At 52.6% G+C, this 23,659-nt stretch overlaps 1 protein-coding gene across 4 annotated transcripts; it reads left to right on the plus strand.

Annotated features, from left to right (window-relative positions):
• Nucleotides 1-613: 613 nt before the first annotated feature.
• Nucleotides 614-21,670, plus strand: Bik (BCL2 interacting killer). 4 transcript variants are annotated; one of them, XM_048444995.3, is made up of 5 exons: nucleotides 1,177-1,265; nucleotides 17,667-17,838; nucleotides 20,054-20,152; nucleotides 20,663-20,780; nucleotides 21,181-21,670. In XM_048444995.3, the coding sequence occupies exons 2-5, from the start codon at nucleotides 17,672-17,674 to the stop codon at nucleotides 21,271-21,273; spliced, it is 477 nt and encodes a 158-aa protein (XP_048300952.3). In that variant the 5' UTR covers nucleotides 1,177-1,265; nucleotides 17,667-17,671; the 3' UTR covers nucleotides 21,274-21,670. The 4 variants fall into 4 exon arrangements, with proteins under 4 accessions (XP_085534630.2, XP_048300952.3, XP_085534631.1 ...); XM_085678504.2 differs by lacking the exons at nucleotides 1,177-1,265; nucleotides 21,181-21,670 and adding an exon at nucleotides 614-860 and having other exon boundaries at nucleotides 20,663-21,150; XM_085678505.2 differs by lacking the exon at nucleotides 20,663-20,780.
• Nucleotides 21,671-23,659: the final 1,989 nt, after the last annotated feature.

Consider the following 23,659-nt stretch of genomic DNA (forward strand, 5'->3'; position numbering starts at 1 on the left):
TCACTCACCCCTCCCCTGGGCCTTTAAGTCCCCATCTGACCTCAAACTGGCCTCCTTGCTCCATCTCCTCTGCTAATGTTTACGGAACACTTACTATGTGCCTGGCATTTTGCCTCCAGATGCCGTGGCTGGCATCTTCAAACACAGCAGGTCTTTCTGATCCGTGAGACTCCTTGCCATTGCCTCCCTTCTTAGTCTCCATCTGTTCATCTGTAAAATGCAGCGACACAGAGGCCTTGACATATGGTGGGGGCTCTCGTCCCATGTCAGGAGAACATTTAGGGAGCCCCAAGCATCACCTCTCTCCTGACAGGGGAGGGAAGAGCTAAGCCAACAGCTTGGTGAAGCACCGAGTAGGAAGCACCTGCCCCAGACCCTGACCTCTGCTACCTCAAGAAGAGCTGATTTAGGGTAAACAAGCTTTGTTGTTGTCTAGATAATCGTTACTTTGTAATTCGGTCAAGCCCTCCACCTCAACACACCTTGGAAGGAGCTCTGGGGCCAGGTCACGGAGACTCAACTCCTCCCACTCCGTCTGTAATTCTAGATTTCTCCTCCCATCGATTCCCTCCTTCACCCTTAGCCTTCGCTGGAGGGCTAGGCGTGCTGGACACGACCTCGGACTAGGGGAAAGGGGAGGGGAGGCTGGGAGGTGCGGCGGGAAGCTTGCTGCAAGCGAGAACACAGGAAAGCTGTGGGCTTCAGGGCTGATTTCTGGGGAAAACTTTCGACATTCGTGAAGATTTAAAGACACCTAACTCCCAAGTGTGGGCAACCTAAAGAGCGCGGAGTTTTAAACATTGACTTCACTCGTTTATCAATCAAGCTGTCGCCTGTTCTGAGCCTCAGTTCCTTCGTGGGTAAGTGGTCAGGATAAAAAGCACCGAGCCCTTACGAGTACTGTGAGGACCCTAGCTTAGATGATAAACGCAGACCTGGCCAGTGGCGATGTCTGTGGATACTTGGGTGCGGAGCGCGCTCGCAGACGCACTGGCGTGGACACCGTGGCAGGTCTGCCAGTGACGGAGAGACGTCTGCAAGTTAACGGCGCTCTTCCAGCGGTCCCGTAGCCACTTGGTGGGGCCGGGGAATCTCGAGCTGGGTCGGGAGGGGAGAGGGGCGGGGCTGGCGCGGCCACCTATCAGGGCCCAGCCCGCCGCTCACATTAACCCGCCTCCGGCCAGCGCCCCCGACTCTGCCACCGCCGTCCAGACTGAGAGGTGTTCGGGCAGCTCGCCCACCGCTACGCTAGCGCAGCCCGGCAGGTAAGCGCCAGGTAGCCTCAGGCCAAGCGACTGGAGGGTTGGGGACTGGTGTCCAAGTCTCTCGGTGGCCCCGGCTCCGAAACGTCCCCTCCCTGGCTGCCACCGCAGAAAGTGCTAGCCGCGTCCGCGTGCCCCGCCGCGCATCCGTGCAATGGGGGTGGGCCTCTGCGTCTCGGCCCCAGGACACGATGAGCAAGTGCCCCTTGCTGTCGCCGCTCCCTCGGTGTCGAAACCTTAGGGGGCGCGAATCGGGGCTCTGCGCTGTGCTGTTGAGATCAGGGCGCGGCACTGCCAGCGTAGGGCGGCCAGGCTCGGTCCGGGCCGCAGGCGGAAGATGGCGTCGGCACCTGTCCCTGCAAGGACCCGGGAGTTCGCATCTGTCCCTCCCTCGGGGATCCTGGGATTTGCACCGTCCCTACGGCGACCTGGTGGTTTACACCTGTCTCCAACAGAGTCCAGGTTTCGCATCTGTCCCCGCTGGGATCTGGCGAGGGTGGGTGAGGATGCACGTCTTAGAGGGGACAGCAGAAGAGCCTTCTTAAGAGACTCGGGCAGACCAAACTGGTACTTCTTCAAGCTCTTTGCCACTTGCCCATGCCCAGTAGCAAAGACTTGCCGGGCTGGACACCCCAGAGGCGTCTGCCTTGCTCGTTACTTCGGATGTTTGTGTGGGGGTTAGGGATCCTCAGGAAGGTCGGCCGTGCGCTTTCCCGGGTCAGCGCTTTGTGTCACTTTTGCTGTCCTCTCCAACCCTGTGGTCTTGCAGATGCTTTGTAAACTGTTAATTGCTGCTCCGAAGTGCACTGAGCCACCCTGCAAAGTGTTGTTGTTTCTTGTTGTCGTTGCCACTGCAGTTCGTAACACTGTTACTGTGGCCTGGAGCCAGCTGCAGCTTCCTAGAAGGCCAATCTCCTTCCCACTTTGGGAAGGGGTCAGTGAACCTTGCTCTAGGCTGAAGAATCACCTAACCTCTGGGGAGCAGGAGGTCTGGTTTCAGATAGAGAAACTGAGGCTTATGCCCCAGGGGTCGCTTCCTACAGGCTCCTCCACCATTCTGCACCTCAGTTTGTTGAGTTTGTGAAATACATTCCAGTCTAGCATGGTGGGAAGGAACCCCACCCAGGAGACTGCTGAACTTACTCAGCAATGCTGCTGCTGTCTTGAGTTCCAATCCATTTGAGCATATTTTGGAGGAGTAGCTTTCTGTACGCTTATTGTTGCTGTATTACAAGTATCCACTTGGATACTTGGATACATCTGGGGCAGTTGGCTGGCTTTGGATGTAGTGTCCTGCATGGGGCAGGTGTGTACTCCTGACCTCCTACGCCTGCTCCTCCCCGCCTCCTCACTTTCCCCTACTTCCCCATTTTGTCCCCATCTATTCCCCAGGATTTGAGGCTTGCTTTTTTGGTTTGAGGCAATGTCTCATGTAGCCTCGCGTGCCTCTAGCTCGCTATGTAGCTGAGGATGGTATGGTCTTGAATGCCTGATCCTCTTCCCTTCACCTATGGAGTTCTGAGATTCCAGGTGTAGTCACTGCGCCAAGTTATTTGCTCCTAAGGCTGGAACTCACGGTTTTGTGTGCACTAGAACAGCATTACTGACTGAACCCCCCTTTAAAATTTTTCTAGACAATAGTTTCTCTGTGTAGCCTTGGCTGTCCTGGAACTCGCTCTGTAGACCAGGCTGGCCTCGAACTCATAGAGACCCACCTGCCTCTGCTTCCTGAGTCCTGAGATTAAAGGTGTGTACCACCCCTGCCCAGCACCTTCTTTTTTTTTCTTATGTGATCCCTCACCATGTAGTCGAGGCTAGCCTTGCATTTTCAGTCCTCCTGCCTCTGACTCCTGAGTGCTGACTGTTTTCTGTTACTAATAACACAGTGCTCCAGATGGAGTGATGGCCATCTTGGTGGCAGAAGACACACATTGTGTCTATGACACTTCTGGGTCAGTGTACACTCATAACCGTGTCTCATTTTCGTTACCTGCCTCTAAATGCCACAGTGAGGTTGAGGTCTAAATACCTCACAATGAGGATTAAATTTCACCACTCCAAGCTTTGGGGACCCTCAGGTTACACCTAACCACTACCCCTTCACCTTCGGAGCTCAAAGGCACCGAGCTGATGCTGACCTTAACTGCTGTTTCTCTGTAGTTTCTCAGTTAGGCTTAAAGGTTGTCTTTGGTTTTGCTTTTTTGTATTTTAGAGACAGGGTCCCACACGCTATAGACCAGGCTTTCTTTGAACTCTCGATTCCCCTGCTTCTGAGAGGCTAGGTTTATGGACCTATGGCACCATGCTTATTTTTTATTTTTCTTACCTCAAAAGTGTGTACCCTGCCAGGGGATGTTGGCTTCCAGCCCAAGCTTGAAAATGCAGAGTGTCGTTTTCCAACTTGGTGACAAGCTCATTTAACTAATCTCCTAGGCTAATCTTCTTCTAAGTTGTCCTCTAGTTAGTATTTAAAGTTACTTTTGTTTTGTTTCCAGTCTTGGCGCTGGGACCGTGGACTTTGTGTGTTTTAAACAACACTGCCTCTGAGTTCCACCCCAGCCGCAGCTGATTCTTTTTTGTAGGGATATTTCTTTAAGCACTGGGACTTTTGTTGGTTGTTTATTTGTTTTTCAAGACAGGGATTCTTTGTGTAGCCTTGGCTGTCTTGGAACTGCTTTGTAGACCAGGTTGGTCTTGAACTCATAGAGATCTGCCTGCCCCTGCCTCCTGAGTGCTGGCACTAAAGGCGTGCGCCACCACCGTCTGACTCCTGGGAAGTTTATAAGGGATCAGCAGAATGGTCTTTGCAGGTGTCCAGCTGAAGCGCCATCTTTTGACACCTCTGTGCCGAACGCTTCTTGTCATCTCACTGGTCAATTGCTCTGTCCTAAACCCTTGATTGTCTGAAGTGACCTCATGTATTTGTGTCCTGACTCATGGTGATCTACAGGCTCTGTGAGACAAGGGCTATCAAAGGGTAGGTCCCTGGTGCCTGTCATAGCCTGGACATTTGGAATAAGTAACTCTGGATGGAGGGGTTGCCTGCATGCTGGTCTCTGTAAGGTGACAGACATACAGAAACGAATTACTGCTGGATTCACTGAAAGCAAAGAAAGCTGGGACTGTGGACTGGAGATGTAGCTCAGTTGGTAGAGTGGCTGGATCAATACACACAGATTCCTGAGTTCAACGCCCAGCACCGAATAAAGCAGGGATAGCAGAGAACATCTGTAATGCTAGTGTCCTGGAACTCACTCTGTAGACCAGGCTGCCCTTGAACTCACAGAGATCCGCCTGCCTCTGCCTCCTAGTGCTGGGATTAAAGTGGCATACCACCACCACCGGCTATGCTAGCACTTGCGAAGAAACAGGAGGGGCAGAAGTTCAAAGTTGCTCGTTTCTTGGCTACATATTGAGTTGGAGGCCAACCTGGAATACAGGAGATCCTGTCTTGAAAGAAGAGAAACAAGGTACAGCTAGCCGTCCTGTCTCATGTTCCCGTCCCTTCACTTCTCTCTGAGTGGCAGGGAGCGGGTAGTTAGAAGGACATATTGGCCCGTGAGACTTCGAGCTATCCCTGCCACAGACAGTGTTTCCCCCTCTCCCTGGAAAGCATCCTGTTTTTAGTGAGTCAGTTACGTTCGTGGACAATTGATGGCTCTTGCTTCCCCGGCGGCTGACGGAAAGGATCCCACGAGAGAGTCACTGTTTTGCTGTCTGCCTGGAACAATTCAGGACCTGTTTCAAGGAAGTTCTGAACGATGCCCGACTTTTGTTGGTAGTGGCCACCAGGAAGCCGCTGTGGGTCTGGACTGGACGTGTGTGGCTGCTTTCTTTGTCCTACCCTTGGCTGGCTGAAGCCAAGCCTTAGGGCAACAGTGTCAGCAAATACATTCCCGGCCCGTTTCTTGTTGGCCTCGAGGCAGGCAGGAGGGGCGGGCAAGGTGGCCAGGGCACAGGGTGGCACGAAGAGGGCAGCTGATTTACCTAGTGTCAACATTAGGTTGTGACAATACAAAACAGCCTCTGGGCACTGCCAAGCAAACCTGTTTTTCTGGAGATGGGAGAAAACTTGGTGCCCAGTTACTCTGCCTGCGAGGAGACTTAGAGCATGCTGGGAAGGGCCATGAAGGAGAGCCCACCTGGCTATCTGGTGAAAGTCGATGTGCCGGAAAAGGTGAAAGTTAGGGTACTGAGCAAGTGGTTCTTTTTCTTCAGAAGAGGAAACGTTCACAAGGAAGGGACTGCAATGAGGAAACACCCCCATATGGGGACCAGGGCCAGGCCAGCTATGCACTGGGACAGCCAGAGAGGTCCTCAGGTGTGGCAATGAGAGATGGTGACTAGATCCAGTTGGCAGGAGCTGGTCAGTGTAGACAGGACGTTACTTCTTGGGCCTTTAATGAGCATATCCCCCGTAGGGCACATCTCCAGTGAGGCTCTCTTCCTGTCCTAACGGGTGACCCCATGGCCCAACATGGGTACATGTCCACTCTAGGGTCCTCCACACAAGGGCGTTGTCTGCCGTGTCCCCGGGTGCTGCTCATTCTCCATGTTTTCCAGAGAACTTCTGCTGCCACACGCTGTCATGCCTTCTCCCCGGGCAGACAGACAGGTAAACATTGATTGAGGCCATAAAAGGCCAAGTGCCCAATCCAGGTCAGCTGACCCAAGGTGCTAGGCCAACAGGGTGAGGAGAAGTTGAATTCTGTCCTGGAGATGGGAGGGCTGAGGAGCAAGCGGGTCCCCTGGCCTACCTGGAGCATGGGATGTTGAAGGCTTTAGTAAAAGGGTCTGGGTGAGAGCCCAGTACCATCAAAAGGAAGGAGGAGGATGGAGTCTGCCTCCCAGAGGAGCCCAGTATGTTCTGGGGTTTCATGCTGGGGCTTGAACCTTCCAACATAAAGACTAAGAAGCTGAAGGGGGAGATGGTAGCTAATCAATCTGTCCTCTAATGGAGACAGAAAAGCACAGAATTCTGGCTCTCTCTCTCTCTCTCTCTCTCTCTCTCTCTCTCTCTCTGTGTGTGTGTGTGTGTGTGTGTGTGTGTGTGTGTGTGTGTGTGATATGAGACTCAGAATTGTTACATCATCATATTCTGCTAGCTGGAATACTTTTTAGACTTTCTCCGTGGTGGAGCTGGGGAGGTGGAACTGAGGGCCTTCTGTGTACCGGCCAGGTGCTCTGTCATGGAGTCGGGGGGGGGGCCCGAACAGCAGAATTCTCAGAGAGGATTAACCAGGCAAGCATACCCCGAGCCTCTCTTCTTCCCTGATGAAGAATTAGGAGTCCAGAATGTTAATCTTTTGGCCCTTTAAGGGTCAAGCCACGCCTACTCCCGGCGATTCCCCCCCCACCATCTTGTACTCACTCTTACTTACCGCTCTCCTCTTGGGGTTGCGCATCTCCCTGCTTCTCTCTCTCTCTCTCTCTCTCTCTCTCCCTCTCTCCCTCTCCCCCCTCCCTTTCTCCTCCATAACCCCCTGAATAAATATTTCAATCTCACTCTACATGTGGTGTCTATCCAGTCTCTGTCTCCTGTCCACCTGCTCTGTGAGCTCGCCGCCTGCTCACATGGCCCCCATAGTCATCTCTGCCTTGGGACTAGAGTCCGCCACTTGCCTACAGCTGCCGCCTGAGGCACACCACGAGCTTGCTGGGGTCACGCTAGCATTTTTTAAAGTATAAAACAGGAGGCCTAAGGAATCTGTCCAAAGTCACACAGAGCCCAGGGGTCCAGAGAGCCATTCTTGACAAGGGAGTTTACACCAGAGAAACACATGTTAAACCAAACACTTGCAGGTCGGTCTTCTGTCACGTGCCCAGCAAGAAGGCTAGAGGAAGGAAACAGAACCCAAGTGGACATAGTCCCCTATACACAACTGAATGTCCTTATGTGTCTTCCTACAATTCTCAGGCAAATTAAAGATCTGTGAACAGCCAGGGGCTGGGGTCAGGGATGTAACGCGATTAAATGCTTTTTGTCAGACATTTGAACTTGGGGCTATGGCTGTGGCTCAGCTGGTAGAGTCCTTGCCTAGCATCCATGAAGCCCTGGGTTCTTTTCCCAGTACTGAATCAAACTGGACATAGGAGTGTGTCTGAGTCCCAGTACTCAGGAGGCAGAGGATCAGAAGTTCAAAGTCATCCTAAGTTACATTTTGAGTTCAAAGCCAGCCTTGAAACACAGGGTACTTTGTCTCAAAGAAAAGTTTACATTGTCTGTAATCACGTGTGTAAGTCCCATCACCCTCTTCAGAGGTTTGCTTCTAGATCTTTCTTCCATGAGGTTCTTTTACAGATACTGATGAACATCTCCGTGGTCTGTGAAATGTGAATATCTGTATCTATGGTAGGCGACTCACAACCACCTTGTAACTCTACTTCCCTGAAGCCTAATGCCCTCTTTTGGCCTGCAAAAACATTGCACCTGTGAGATGCACGTACAATGCAGGCAGAACACCCAGAGTAAAATAAATCTAACAGCGACTTTGCTCAGGGATGGCACTGAGGTTGGTGGTGACATGTGCCGGCAAGACCGGGGCTGAACCTGCAGGGTTACTTCCAGGCCATTGCTCTCCGAGTTGCCGGACAACACCCACAGACACGGATGTCCCTTTTTATGTCCCTTCCTTTCTCTCTCCTCCCTGCCTTCCTTCCTTTTTCCACTGTTTCTCTGTCTCTGCTGGGAAGTCAGCCCAGCCCAGCCCAGTCCAGCCCCAGCAAGTTGTTTTGGATATCTGCAGGTTCCTGGGAAAAGGGGTTCCTGAGTCTGGATTCCCCTGCAGGAGGATTAGGGGCTGCACCAAGGTTCTTAAAAAACAAACAAAAAACCACCTTTAAGACAAACATCTCTATTTCCCACCAGTTTGAGTCATTAGTTTTTCTTTGAATTGATGTTGCCAGCCACAGGCATGGTGTCAGACTGCAAGATGCCAGGCACATCTGTGGTTAAAAAATAATGCCTTGTCCCTTCTATGGCTGTCATGCTCCCCCATCCTGCTGGCTCTCCTCCTTTGAGAGAGAAGTTTGTGCTACTAGGTGTATCTGTCTGGTCTGTGTGTGTTTGTGAGTGGGTAATGTGAGGAGGTCAGAGGTCAGTGTGTGGGTGTCTTCCTCAATCCCTCCCTATATTTTTGGAGACACAGTTTCTCACGGAACCTGAAGTTTACCAGTTTGTCTAGTCTGGCTGGGCAAGGAGCCCCAGGGATCCTCCTGTCCCTCTCAAGAGTCAGGCTAAGTACCATCAAGCAAGGCTTTTGTACAGATGCCAAGAGTTGGAACTCATGGCCCACTCTGTTCCCCAATGACTGCTAGGTGCCTCCAGGGACATATGACACCTATACCCACAACTCAGAATGTGTATGTGCAACTTTGGTAGCTGCTGATTGATCCCTCCTGAGAGAGAGAACTTACCGGTTCAGAATAGAGTACAGGGTCATTCGCTGGCTGTGGTTCTAGCTGCCTCTGAGTCTGCGAGTTCATTGGCCCAGCTTTGGGGGGGGTCATTCGCTGGCTGTGGTTCCAGCTGCCTCTGAGTCTGCCAGTTCATTGGCCCAGCTTTGGGGGGTGCGGTTTCGAGACAGGGTTTCTCTGTGTAGCCTTGACTGTCCTGGAACTCACTCTATAGACCAGGCTGGCCTCAGATTCACTCAGTGGCCCGCTTTAATGGAGGTCCTTTATGGTGGTGGTGGTGGTGTGTATGTGTGTGTGTGTAGATGTGATCTCATCTTTTCTCAGACCTGGAGTGGTACTGGTGTCAGTTGGGTTCAGAGAGTTTAGGTGATTGGTCTGTGGTCACAAAGCAGGGGCAGAGAAGGAACTGGAGCCTAGTTCTGTCTGTCCAGAAGTTCAGGACTTTTCCCAAGTTGTGCATGCTACTAGCACTTGGTGACATTCCTGTTTCATGGTCCAGGGCTGAGGTAGTGCATGGGAAGGGCAGCGAGGAGCTCTGATGTTCAGCTACGGATGTTCAGCTGCTCCCACCCAGCTACGTCCACCCAGATGACTTTGGGGCCCCAGGCTGGTTCCATCTGCTCTTAGTTTGAATATCTGTGAGGTGGGCAGCAGGGTCCTGCCTGCTTGGTGCTGGGGGCACCAGATAAGACATAGGCGCACGCCTTTAATCCCAGCACTTGGGAGGTAGAGGCAGACAGATATCTGTGAGTTCGAGGCCAGCCTGGTCTACAGAGTGAGTTCCAGGACAGCCTTCAAAACTACATAGAGAAACCCTGTCTTGAACAACCAATAAGAAAGAAAAGAAGAAAAGATGCATCGTGGGAGTCTCTGCCAGGGACTGAAGCCCCAGTGCCTGCAGGGCCAAACTGGCCAAATCTGTCTTTGCTCCTGGGAGGGAGAGAGCATGCCTGTGTTCCCAGATAAGCCTGTGGTCACACAGCTGAGGGCACAGGGGTCACCAAACATGGGCTGGCCTGTGAAGCTGTAAGTCCATCTAAGCTGTGGCGTGGCACAGTTTGCACTTAGATTTGCATGCTGACACACTCACGGCAGCGTGTTCTTCTACCCTGAGTGTGCAGTAAGGTCACTGGGGGCTGCAGCCTGCGTGGGGACACAGATAGCTGTGTTCTCCTTTCACTGAAGGGTTCCAGTACTCATCTGTAAGTCTGTTGGAAGAAAAAAGCAAACAAACAACCTGGATGATGAAAACCAGTGCTGTTTCCTGGGGTCACACTGGGTCTTCTGGGAATACCTGGCTTTCATTTATTCACTCAGCAGACACTTGCTCCACATCTGTCCTGTGTTGAAGTGGGACACAGAAGCTAATAGCAGTCCGGTTTTTCCGCTGCTTGCTCCCTATTGAGTGTGTCACTGGCCCCACGACAGTATCCCAGTGTAGAAGTGAGAAGACCCGAGGCTCAGATCAGTTGACTGGTCTGCCCAAGGACACCCAGCAACCCGTTTCCGTGATCTAAACTACCAGGGAAACAGCGATACCCAGCATGGTTGGGTGGAGGTAAAGGGAGGCAGAGAGCGGCTGTGAACTCTGCGGGCTCCTAGTGTCTGGGAATGTGATGCTTGGGCTGAGCTCATTGGGACCCGTAGGAATGGCCAGTTTCCCGAGAATGCCCAGGTGACGGGCACTGCATTCGCAAGAGTCCAGGGTCACAGCCTGTTCCAGCTCACGGTTCCTGGGTGTGGTCAGAGAAGGGACCAAGACTGGGTGACTGGCTAGAAGAGAGACCCCACAGTGGTTGTTGCGTGGCCCTTTAAGTCTAGGGATCCAGACAGTTGTGGCAGGTCAGCCCTGAGGCTTCTGCCTGGAGGAGGTCTAATAAAGAGTGTGGCGGGGTGGGGCTGGCAGAATGACTGACAGCAGGGCATTGCCGCTGCAGGGGGCCTCCTGGGGGGACTCTTCCCAGTCCCAGGTCCACATGTGTTTGTCATATTTGCCCTCTCCATTCTGATTCTTGACCTTAGGTGGACGCAGAGGCTCATGGGAAAGGCTTAGAGAGCTGATTTCTGATGGTGATGGAAGGGTTACAGTGGACACGGAGGGAATGCATCCACACACGAAACGAAGCCTTGCTTACACACCCATCATGTTCTGACAGGGACAAGCTGGGGCCTTGTGTCTGGACAAGGAGCCCCAGCAGTGTGGCTGCATTATCTCCACTTAACAAACAGCAGGTAGGGAGACGGAGTCCCAAGGATGGGAAAGGAGAGTGTTGGGATTAGAATGGGGTCTGAGATCAGAATGGGGTCTGTCCCTGGCCATCAAGATGGGAGAGCAGTGGAGCCCAAGAGCGTTCTAAGGAAGACACATGGGTGGCTGCTCCTCCAGCAGGGCCTGTTCTCTCAGGCCTCTAGTGACAGCAGCCATCCAGCGCTGGGGATGCTGGGAATTCATGCTGTCAGGACTGAGGATCAAGGTGAAGGTGAGGTTCAAGGCTGAAGTTCCATCCCACTGTGGCCGTTGTCTGGGAGCAGGCTGGGAACAGGGTCTGCTCTGAGGTGGAAACAGTCCAGCGTGGAGGTGAAAGAGAGGTGGAGGCTGGGTTTAGGGAGACAAGGAAGCGAAGGAGGGGACCGATGCAAATGAGGGCCTGGTCTGCTTTCCCAGGGAAATGGCTTTGCATGCTGAGTCACTCCTGGCCTGAGCCTCCGGGCAGCGAGGTTCTGAACACAGTTTCATAAGGACCACCCAACATACGAGCACGTGTATGTACACGCACACGCAAGCACGTGCATCAGCACACGTTTGCAGAGGCTGCTTCTAGTCCGTACCACTCTAAGACATCTTGGCCATAAGCGAGTCTGTGTCTTTATCTGCTTCTTTAATGTTACTTCTTTATTATTTTGTTTTTAGCATTGTGAGATGAAGCCTTAGGTAGCCCAGGATGTCCTTTAACCGCTGTGTAGACCAGGCTGGCCTTAAACTCTTGATCTTCTTCCTCCACCTCCTGAGTGGGGGGATTACTTGTACCATCACCCTGCTTCTTTTGCAGCCTTTTTGTAGGAGTTTTAAGCATTTCTGCAGGAAGATTTTTTTTTTTTTTTTCAAGACAGGGTATCTCTGTGTAACAGCTCTGGCTGTCCTGGAACTTGTGTTGTAGACCAGGCTGGCCTCAGACTCACTGAGCTCCACCTGCCTCTGCCTCCCTAGTGCTGGGATTAAAGGCGTGCACCACCACCGCCCAGCCTGAGCCTGTATGAAGATTTTACGAGAATATCTTGACCTGAGGCCTTCTTTCTCACTGGGATTAAAGGTGAGTGCCACCATGACCAGTGACGTCATTTTTGCCTGGTGTGAGGAGCCAGTGACTTCTGCACGTTGACCTCTGCCCGCTTTGACATTCCACAGCACCGTAAGTGGGTGTCTGGGACGATTCCTAGACACACATACCTGCTGGCTTATTTGAAGGAGGCTTAGTGGGAAGGAAGGAACCCCCTAGGTGTTCGTGCTGAGCATTGCCCTTGCCTCCTCTGCGGCTTCCGCTTCCTGCCTTCTGTGTGATTTTCCTCTCTGCTTTTCAGTGCACTGGCGGTCCAGTGACATGGTCAGTGAGGTCAGGCTGCCCCTAGGAGATGGTGACATTGCTGGCTGCTGGCCAGAGTTGGGAATGGCTTCCATGAAATGCAGGTTCAGTCTGGGAAAGGGCCTATCGTGGTCCATCGGGGCACTGAGTGGCTCTGAGCCAAGCTAGCTAAAGACCTGGTGGTATCTCTTTATTGCAAATCCTTGATCTCCTTTTTTGTTTTTTAACTGCTGCCAAGCACTCCCTGGGGCAGATAGGTCACGTTTTGAGTGTGGTACCTGTGTGAGCACACGAGTGATGGCAGGTGACCTTGCCTGGCTCCTTCCCCAGGTCATAGCCTAGTAGTGTTGGGGGAGGCTTGCTCCCACCTTACAGCTTTGCAGCTCTGCCTGCAGGTGCACAGAGCAGGTGGAGCCCTTGTCCCTCCCGCTGCAGCAGCCCACAGCTTCCACCTCCAGGCGAAGGTGTTGCCCGGCAGGTGCGGCTGCTGTGGCTGTGTTTACGCTTCTGGTCCTTGCAGCCGTTGTCCTGTGAGACTTGAGCTGTCGTCGGGAACAGATGTCGGCCTCCCCTGTGCCTTCCTCTTAGGAGGGGAGACAGCCACCTCTTTGTTGAGACAGAAACTCTGGACAGGTATTCTTTTTCCACTTCTGGAAGGAAGAACAATGCTGTCCTTATATGGCTTCTCAAAGCCTGGAGCTCACCACGCCTCCCTACCTGCTGTGGTAGCTGATGATGTCACCTTGTGTGCACTCAGCGGCTCCTTGATCGCATGCACGCGTTTGGGCTGCGCTGCTGACAGTCACCTGTCTCGAGTCAGCCCTGAGACACCTGGAGGGTCCCAGCTTACATTCTAGTCCCCCGAAGGCCTAAGCTTCCAACCATCTCTTTCTTTAGTGCAGGGAGTGATCAGCGGGACGCTGCGGTGTTTAGCCTCGGGTGGCCTCAGGAAAACGGTTTTATGCAGTGTGCTGTAGTTGGTTCACCTTATAATGGACATTGGTCTGCCTTGTCCTAGGGACGGGAAGTCTTGGGTCACTGTTTATTCTTAGCTCAAGCATGAACTTTTCCAAGACCTGGTGCTGTCTTACCATGTTTAAGTTGGTTCTTGTGTGTCATTGTGTATGCTGGGGATGAAGCCAGGGTCTTGTGCTCTGCCCCTCACTCGGTTGTTGGGAGGTAAAATAAAGGAATCTCCAGTCTGGACACAGCCTAGTGCAGGGTAGAGAAACAGGCTCAAGCCTGCATGACCTGTGTATGGTCTTCAGAATGGGCGCCAGAGTCTTTTGGATTTGAGACTAAGGGCTGGGGTGCAGGAGATGGCTGCTGGTATCCTTAGTACCAATTCAGAAAGCCAAACCTGGCTGTGCTTGCCTGCAATCCTAGTGCAGGGGCAGCCGAGGCAGGAGGATCCCTGGGGCTTGCTGTCGAGTCAGGCTAGCAGAAACTAGGATAGTCAAGGAAGAAATGAGGGCAATCAAGGAAGTCACCAACATTGATCTCTGGCCTTTTCATGCACACCTATACACACACACACATGCACACATGTGCATGCATGCAAAATATATATATGTATATATATATACACATACATACATACATACATTTGTTTTTTTGTTTTGTTTTGTTTTGTTTTTTTGAGATAGGGTTTCTCTGTAGCTTTAGGGTCTGTCCTGGAACTAGCTCTTCTAGACCAAGCTGGCCTTGAACTCACAGAGATCCACCTGCCTCTGTCTCCTGAGTGCTAGGATTAAAGGCATGAGCCACCATCACTTGGCTCAAAAGAGCTATCTTGGGGTTGAGGTCAGAGTCTACATATGAAATTCAGATAGCTCTTCTATGCACTTTCACATACGAGGTGAAGGTAATTTATATGTAATATTAAGTGGTTCTGTGCATGGGCTAAAGTTCCTATACTTTGAGTTATCACACATGTGGTGTGATGTTGGGGCTCAAAGTTTTGAATTTTGGGTTCTTAGGTAGAGTTGCTCAATGCAACTTTCTTGTGGATTTTCAAGACAGGGTTTCTCTGCATAGCCTGTCCTGGAACTCGCTCTGTAGACCAGGATGGCCTCAAACTCACAAAGATGCACCTGCCTCTGCTTCCTGAATTCTGGGATTAAAGATATGCCAACTGGCTTTTTTTTTTTTTAACAAAGTCTCTGTGTCACACTAAGGTTTATCTGGATTGGAACTTTCTGTGTCTCCCTAGACTGGCCTTGAACTCAAATCAATCCTCCTGCCTGTGTACTAGCATTTGACTTGGGCTGTTAGAGCTTCTAGATCACACTATTGTTGCCTTGATATCAAGGCTGCCTGGTCCCATGTGGGGTTCACTCTGATGAGTCAGTCACAGAGTCCCACCCAGCCCGTCTCAGTGGAGATGGAACCAACCATTACTGAAGTGTGAGTCACCACTGTGAGGGGTCTAGAAGCTTCTGACCACAGGAATTGGAAACTGGGAATTTGAACCTTGAGAAGGCAGGGTGTGGCTTCCAGTACTGCAGTTGCTTGGGCCAGGCTTTCTCTACTACCCTGTCTACCGTCCCTGACTGGCTGCTGCAGCTCTGGCCCTCACCCCTACATTCACGACAGTCGGGAGGGGAGCTGCCCTGTCCTGGATGGTTCCTTTCCCTTTTCTCTTCTGTTTGAATCATCACTTCATTACAAGGTGATGTAACTATTTACAAGCTCATAACTAGTTCCGTTTAGCCGGGCAGCACATTGCTGCAAATCGCTTATTCAGAATGGATCACCAGACAATTGCAGATGCAGAGCAAGGATGGGAGATAACTTGCTGACTGAGCGGTGGGTGTTAGCCACCAAATGAACCTTGATCGTTTCTTAGTAAGGGTACACTGTCATTGCAGTAGAGCATAGAGAAAGAGTTCGCCATGCAGACGAGTTCTCCCTTAGTTAACTCTCTATCTCGTCTCAGTTGAGATAGTTGCACTCACATAACTGGCTGAGCTTGAGCCTTCTTTTAAGGCGGCGTTAGATCCACAGTGCCCTTGGAGCTGCCTCCCTTCCTGCCGTGCAGAGAGACGCTCTGCACCACACACTTCTCCACCCAGTCTGTTGTGCTCTTGACCCTTGCAACACATCATGCCTCATGCAGGGATATGGTAGTTCAGGCGACTCGTGTCCTCCTTACATGTTCTATGTAGCTGTCCCCAGTAGGTGACCTCCCAGGCCAGGGCACTATTAGTCCTCCGAATGTCACAGAGGTAATGGCGCTTCTGAGCCAGTGCCTGCCATGCCTTCTCCGTGTAATCTGCCTCCTGGATTTGTGTGATGTCTACTGCTTTACTTCTAGGTGAGCAAGTTTTTTGCTCACGAAGTTTACCAACAAGCCAGGCGGTGGTGGCGCATTCCTTTAGTCCCAGCACTCAGGAGGCAGAGGCAGGCAGATCTCTGGGTTCAAGGCTAGCCTGGGCTATAGAGGAAGTTCCAGGACAGCCAGAGCTACATACAGAAACCCTGTCTCGAAGGATGGCTCAGGGGGTAAGGTACTTGCTGTGCAAACCTAGCGACCTGAGTTTGAGTCCTAGACCCCGTATGAAGGTGGAAGGAGAGAACCAGCTGCACAGAGATGTTTTCTGACCTCCCTATGTGCATGTGGCATGTGCCCTCTTCCACCTTGCACACACTGAAACAAAAAATAATAATAAATAAATAAATGAAGAGTGGGGGGCCGGAGGGTGGAGTCCAGTGGTGGCACGCTGTCTTGTTGCTTTTCAAGACAGGGTTTCTCTGCAGTCTTGGCTGCCCTGGAACTCTCTCTGTAGATCTGGCTGGCCTCGAACTCAAAGATCCACCTGCCTCTTCCTCTCAAGTGCTGGATTAAAAGTGTGCACCACCACCCCACTGTCTGTCTTATTTTATCTTGCATGAGGTTCAAGTTCCGTCCCTAGAAAAAAAGCAACAAAACCAACTGGGTGTGCTCTTCGTAAAGTGGCTGAGGCAGCCAGCGCTCTCCTTGGGAGCTTGGTTTAGTTCCTTTTTTGCATGGTGTGTGTGTGTGTGTGTGTGCGCGTGCGCGCGCGCGCGCACGCACGCGCACATGCATGCATGCACAGATATGTTTGCCTGGGCTTTCCCATCCCGTCCCGAGGGACAGAGCTGGGCCCCTCTTACAGTAGGGAACAGCCTGAGCATCCTCCCACTTCAGAGTCCCAGGTCTTGGTGATCCGCACACGGCCTGTATAGAGCATGATCTGGAGCAGCGGAGGCTGCAGAGTTGAAGACAGCTCAGAAGGAACAGCCACCAAGGCGAGATGGTCCTTCTTAGGTGTAGGGCCGCAAAGCCAGACATGTTCCCCCGTTACAGGGTTCATAGCCCGTGTCTCTATCACAGACAGTCAGAGCAAGGAAAGTGACAGTCACATTTTCTATCTCAAGGAGCCTTTACACACGAAGACCTGGAGACATAGGGAAATTTTGTGTGTATGACTGTTGCGTGTGGGTGTGCATGCACATACGTGTGTATGTACATGTGTGTGCATGTCTGTAGAGACCAGAGGTCAACATTGGGTGCTGTTTGCCAGGAACTGTCCACCTCCGTTTTTTTTCCCCCCTAAGATTTATTTGTAACTGTGAGTGTCGGGGCGTGTGGGTATGTGCATGAGAGAGTGGGTGCCCTTGGAGGGCAAAGGAGGGCTTCCGATCCCCCGGAACTGGAGTTATAAGTGGTTGTGAACTGCTAGCGTGGATGTTGGGACTCGAACTCTAGGCCTCTGCAAGAGCGGTACATGCTCTGAATGACTGAGCCGGGCCTCCAGCCCTGACTTGGGTTTCTGAGTCAGGATCTGGAACCTGGGGCTCACTGATGAAGCTGGGCTGGCCGGCCAACAAGCCCCAGAAAGCCTCCTGTTTCCAGTTCCCCAGCACTGGGGTTCTAGGCATGTGGTACTATGTCCAGCCTTGGGTTCTGGAATCAGGTCCTTGTTTTTGCACGGTGAAGGCAAGCATTTCATGGTCCAAACCGTCTCCAAGCTCTTGGAGAAACGGGGTTTGATGCTCAGGTCTGGTGACTGGGCAGTGCGTGGACAAAGGGTACAGTGCGTTCTTGTGACAGACTGGGGTGGGAGCAGTGGGGAGTCTGTTCAGATTCTTTGGGCTTCCTGGTCTTCAAGGGACAGTGGGACTAGAAGCTTTGTGACTTGCTTTGGGAGAGGCAGTCCAGCTTGTGTGAATGGCCTTGGTGACGGCAGCTCTGGTTTCTGTGACTCATTCTGGGGGCAGAGGAGGGTCGGGAACGTTCAGATTCCAAGGCCTTGCAGTCCCCATGAGCTCTGTTGTACCCAGCATGCCAAGTGCCTACTTTGGTCTCATGTTCTGAGCCCCAGTGGCCCCCATTGCATCGTTCTGGGGAATCTAGTAACACTAGGCCTATTTTATCCCACAGAGGACATGTCGGAGGGAAGACTCATGGCCAGAGACCTCATCAAGACTGTCCTGCATGACCAGGTCCCCCAGCCTCCAGTGGCTCCTGGGCCTCCCAGCGTGAAGGAGCCTGTGGAAGAAGAACATGTTAGTCCTGTGAGAGATCTGGACCTCGTGGAGTGTCTGGAGTACAGGTAGGGCCCGCTGACCAGTGTCCTTCTCTGGACGCGGGTTGAAGCAGCGCCTTCTGTATAGAGCAGACGTGCGGTGGGGGTTGAGGAGGCTCCGCAGCCCACAGGGCTCCTGACAGTGATTCCTGGGTCTCAGGACCAGCACGCGGCAACCTGGGCCTTCTGGCTTCACTAGGGGCATGACTGTTGTTGCCACTATGTCCAGATAGGGAAGGTCCCTCCCTGCTCAGGCTGTGAGACCCATCACTTCACTTCCCAGTGGAAAAAGAGCAACCCTACTGGCCACGGCGAGTCTTTCTGCACACAGGCAGATTAGTACAGGCGCTCTGTGTGCCCTCAGCTTCAGAGTTCACTGTCACTCTGGTCGTGGCATTAAAATGGGGCTATTTGGGTGCCTATTTCCTCACTTCCTGCTCCATTCCTGAGTGAGTCGAAGCCTGGAAAAGTTTTTTTTTGGGGGGGGGTTCCCAGGGTATAGGTGGGATCAAAACTTCCCAGCCCGGTTGCCAGGCAACCAACTGTGCTGGCTTCTCTCACTCCTGTCACCACCAGAATCGAGAGACCTGGGACACGGGGTCAGTGGTGCAGGTGGCTCCTAAGATCCCCTCTGCAGGGACTTTCCAGGAGCTGCTGAGTCATTGAGGTGGAATGTTCGGGCAAACCCCATAAAAGGCTTAATCAGGCTGGTTTCAGTGTATGTCTTAGTTCAGGTTTCTGTTGCTGCAATGAAACACCATGGCAAAAGAGCAAGTTGGGGAGGAAAGGGTTTATTAGGCTTACACTTCAACATTGCTGGTCATCACTGAAGGAAGTCAGGACAGGAACTCAAATAGGGCAGGATCCGGGAAGCAGGAGCCGATGTAGAGGCCATGGAGGGATGCTGCCTACTGGCTTGCTTCCCGTAGCCTGCTCAGCCCACCTTCTTATAAACCCAGGACCAGCAGCCCAGAGATGACATCACCCACCATGGGTGGGGTCCTCCCTCAGTGATCACTAAATGAGAAAATGCCTTACAGCTGGATCTCATGGAGGCATGTCCTCAGCTGAGGCTCCTTCTCTGATGATTCAAGCTTGTGTCAGGTTGACACAAACCACTCAGTATTGTGTATATGTGTTCACCACACAAGTGTCTCTTATTTCACTGGAGAATTTTTGCGTTTTTTAAAGATTTTTCTTGCATGAGTGCTTGCCTGTACGTATGTCCGTGCACTGTGCACATACCTGGAGCCTGCAGAACTCAGAAGTGTTGTATCCCTAGATACTAGAGTTACAGGTGGTTGGAAACAACCACATGGGTGCTGGGAGTTGAACCTGGGTCTTCTGCAAGAGCAACAAGTGCTTTTTATTGACTGCTGGGCCATCTTGCCAGTTCCTGAGATTTTCTTTTTCTTTTCTTTTCTTTTCTTTTCTTTTCTTTTCTTTTCTTTTCTTTTCTTTTCTTTTCGGTTTTTCAAGACAGGGTTTCTCTGTAGCTTTGTAGTCTGTCCTGGAACTAGCTCTTGGTAGACCAGGTTGGCTTCAAACTCACAGAGATTTGCCTGTCTCTGCCTTCCGAGTATTGGAATTAAAGGCATATGCCACCACTGCCCGGCAAGATTTTCTTTAAATTGAAGGTGTGAACCATCACACCTGGCTCACTCGGGAATTTGGTTTAGCAAGTGTGGCTAGACCAGGGCCTGTTAGTCACTCTCGGTCTGAAGAGGGTGTAGACACAAGTGGGACAGAGGCAGGTCTTGGAGCAGGAAGACGAAATAAGGCCCAGTTGAAGGAGGCTCAGAGCACCCCCACTGCTTCTATCATCCACTGTTAACCATCAAAGCCCACCAGATAGTGCCCCCTCCCCAAGATCCTCTAGGGGAAAGGTCAGGTGTGATGGTTTTTCTGGGCTAAGTTGTCCCTGGCTTCCAAACAGGTTCATGAGACACTCAGTATTGTGTTTCTGAGTTCCACAAGAGATGGGTTACAGACTGGGGTAGGTCCCCTATTGACCCCTCTGATGTCTCAGTAGCCTGTGGCCTATCCTGCAGGGTCACATTTGAAATGGCCTTTACTCCAAAGTGTACTCATGGATGAGAGGGACACCAAGGTTTGTTGCTGGCCCCCAGTAACCCACTGTCCTCCTCTCTCTGGGCCTTGAGTCCCCCAGGAACACCCAGGTGGGTAGGTAGTATGACCTCCCAGCATAACCCGTGCCTAACTTCCTGGCATCTTCCTGCAGAAACCAAGTGGCCCTGAGGCTGGCCTACATCGGTGATGAGATGGACCTGTGTCTGCGGAGCCCCCGTCTGGCCCAACTGCCCGGGATTGCCATGCACAGGTAGCCAGCTGCCCAGGTGGGCAGGTAGAGCCAGAACCAGCACAGGCCTGGGCCCTAAGGGCACCCTGCAAACCTTGGAAGAAGTGTGGGAACTTCCAGGCAAGCTTGAAGCCCTTTGCTGAGTCCCCCAACCTTGCATCTGGCCGTAGTAGTAGGTCAAGCACCACCCAGGGTCTTTCTGTTGCCCCTCATCAAGCTGGACAGTCCTGAGAGGTCCCAACTCCCAGGGCAGTGTGGACTAGACCCCAGAGGCAGCCCCTCGTTTGGTCTCCGAGGAGGACAGGTGTTGGTAGCGACTTACTCAGTGGCCTTCAGAGTGCTGAAGTCCACTCTGGGCAGAGACCCAGAACGCAGTCTGGGAAGAGGCAACTTTCTTAGTGGAGAGAGCAGGGTGTCCGAGGACCACAGAGGCTGTGTGCCATGTTGTGCATCATGCCATAATGAGTCATATGTGCAGTCATCCAGTGTCTGCTGCTGTAATAACCACCTTGCCCGTTCCATGTCTTACAGACTCGCTGTTACCTACAGCCAGACGGGTGTCAGGGGGGTTTTCAGAAGCCTGATTCGTGGCCTCACCAATCTCAGGGAGAACATCTGGTCCTGGAGAGTTCTGACTCCTGGCACCAGGGTAAGAGCCTTGACGCCTCTGGTCCACTGTGTGTGCTGTCTGGTTTGCCACAGTCTCCAGCCCTCTCTAGAGCTTCCTTCCACTTCTGCCCCATCCCAGAAGCCTTAGTGTGTGCAGCAACTGCTTGACTGGCTGCTGAACTCGCAAAGGTTCAAGTACACACTCAACAGTGCCTTCCGGTCTCCACTGCCAGGATCCTTCCTCAGGCAGACGGGGCCCTCTCTCAGCCATGGTCTCAGTGCAGTGTCGGCTCCCCTGCTCACCTCCACTGACTTGAACGCCCATGTTTACACTGTGTCCCAGGACCCCAACTTGTGCTTGGTCCCAGTCCCCAGAAGCTGTCTCTGCTCACCCCACGTGGTCCCTAGGCCTCATTCTCCCTTTCCTCTTGGTCCCACAGGTGTCACCTGACCAGGCCCGCGGACAGATGTTTCCCATGGTGCTGTTGGTCCTCTTACTGCTGGGCGAGGCCTTGCATTTGCAGCTTCAGTGAAGCCCAGTGGGGCAGGGCCGGTCCCTGCCCCTCAACCACCCCCCTAGAGGTGCCGGCACCCTAACTGTGGTGTTTCCTGACTGTCCCTTTTTTTTATATTTAACTCAGGATAGTGCTGAGATTTCATACAAGTTTTCTGGGTTTTTGTAAGGCAAATGAATTCACCGTACCTCAGGGGCATTACTGGCTAAATGCCCTTAAGGCCTGGCTGGCTCTTGACCCCTGCCTGCCTTTCTCTCTGCGGGCTGGTCCTGTGGCCACCAGTGGGGGGAGTGCTGGCCACACCCCTGTTTGTGAAGCCTTGAGGCACAGAATCTACTGGACTAGATTCTTTGGGGTGAAGAGTTCAATAAAGTGTTGTTTCCAGGAGAGTTCAATAAAATGTTGTTTCCAGCCAGCTTCCCCTTAGGTTCTCTTGGGAGGCTGTCACAAAACTGAATATAGATGGTGATTGGGGGAAAAGGTGGCCTTTGCCCCCAGTCTTGCGCATCCTGCCTGCACCCAAGGGCCATAAGCACCCCCTAAGCCCCTAGATATGGTTGCTCTGCATAGCTCTCTCTGCCTGTCCCGGAGCTCTGTAGAGATCTGCCTGCATCTGCCTCTGTGCCACCACACCCAGCTCCGCAGCACTATCTTGTCCCCTTCTGCCTGTGAGCCTAAGGGGAAGTCTGTCCACCTCCTGTGTGTATGTGGGGGGTGCAGCTGCCATGAAAATCCATGTTGCTGGGATGTGCTGCACAGGGAGCACCGACCCCCACCCCAGGCCTGGCCCATTCTTTCTAGACCAACCAGGGTCTCCACCTGGAACTTTGCCCATTCCCCTTGAACACCAAACAGTGCCCCTCCCAGTGCCTGTGACTTCAGGGGCCACTTTCTCTGACCCCCTCCCAAATGCCCTTAGTATAGATCCTTGAGTTGTCCCAAATTCCCCAGGTCTGGGTGAGGTGCTTTGTCAGTCTCTGCCGTCTTGTGTCCCTGTCACCTCAGTCGTATCTTGCAGCCTCAGTGCCCTTCCTGGGAGGACAGGACCACATAGCAAAACCTCCCTGAGAAGAGCCATTTTGGGAGATGGGGCAACCTGGCATCTAGACCAAGGGTCAGGAGACTGACTGGTGGGATGTTAGCCTGCAGGGCTGTGACCAGGGGTGGCTGTCAGGGCTGGCTCATTCCTGGGACAGGAACTAACTCAACTGTGGCTGTGAGTCCTGCACCAAGGTGGGGGAGATGGCAGCAGCCGGAATGAGCTCTGCTCCAGAGACAGGAAAAGGCCTTCCTGGCCTGAGCAGATGTCAGTTAGTTCACACCCGTGTTTGGCCTAGACTACCATCAGCCCCCAGGGCCTCAGTGAGCCTCCTAGCTGCGTGGCCGCAGTCTCTAGGTCCTCTCTTCAGCAAGGCAGTTACGACCCTCCCGCTGGAACCTCACTCCAGGCAGCCTGAACCTGAGGCCACACCAGAACACCTGCACTCCCGCCTCTCTGGGCTTTCCTCAGCTCCCAGGCCTTGGGTATTTCTGAGTTTGCACCAGCCCAGTAGGTGTCACCACCCACCCTGTCCCAGCTGCCCCAGGCCTCTAGGGTGTCCACAAATGCTGTTTAGAACAAAAGCCACCTGCTTTGGGTACTCCTCTTTCAAGACACAAAACTAAACACGAGCCCAACCCCAAGCTATGTTTCAGGTTCACTCTTCAGTGAGACCAGACCTGGTTACCAGCAGAACTGGGATTGCTCCCCAGTGCTCACGAGTGGGGACAGAGACTTGTCACAATTACCACAGTGGCTTCAGTCTGGGAATCTTCAGACCACTCCACTGCAGCAGGCCCAAGGAGGAATGGAGGGTTCTGGGATAGTGGGCAACTTCCCTGAGGTGATAAGGATGTGGGAGCATCTGGGGTCTGTCTTGTGATTACGCTGGATGGGACTGACCACGCCCCATGTGCTGTCACCTGGATTGCCCTGGTTCAGGTCAATCTCATGCTGGGCTCAGGAGAGGTGAGCACAAGCTTCTGAGCACAAGCAAATGCTGATGGCTGTCCAGAATCCTCGTTTACAGACTGCTCTGCCTGCTTGATGTCAAGCTCAGAGTTAAAGCCATTCTCCTGCCTCAGCTAGATGGATGTGCTCACTTGGGGTGCTGCAAACTACACTCGCACTTCTGTTGAAATCCACAGGGCATCTGGAGGTCACAAGGCCTGAAAGTACCACTGGCCAGGACCAAGGACAGTTGTACAAACATGGGGACAGTTGGGCAATAGAACAAGTCCTGTCTGGAGGCTGACAGCCTCACTGAGAAGGCTGTCCAGATTAAGTGCAGGTCTCCCCAACAACAGAACAAGTTCATGGACTCCCATCCTAAGACTCCCAGCATCACTGAATGAGAAAGCCAGC

Source organism: Myodes glareolus, chromosome 19, assembly GCF_982192425.1.
Source record: "Myodes glareolus chromosome 19, mMyoGla1.1, whole genome shotgun sequence".
Classification (NCBI taxonomy): domain Eukaryota; kingdom Metazoa; phylum Chordata; class Mammalia; order Rodentia; family Cricetidae; genus Myodes; species Myodes glareolus.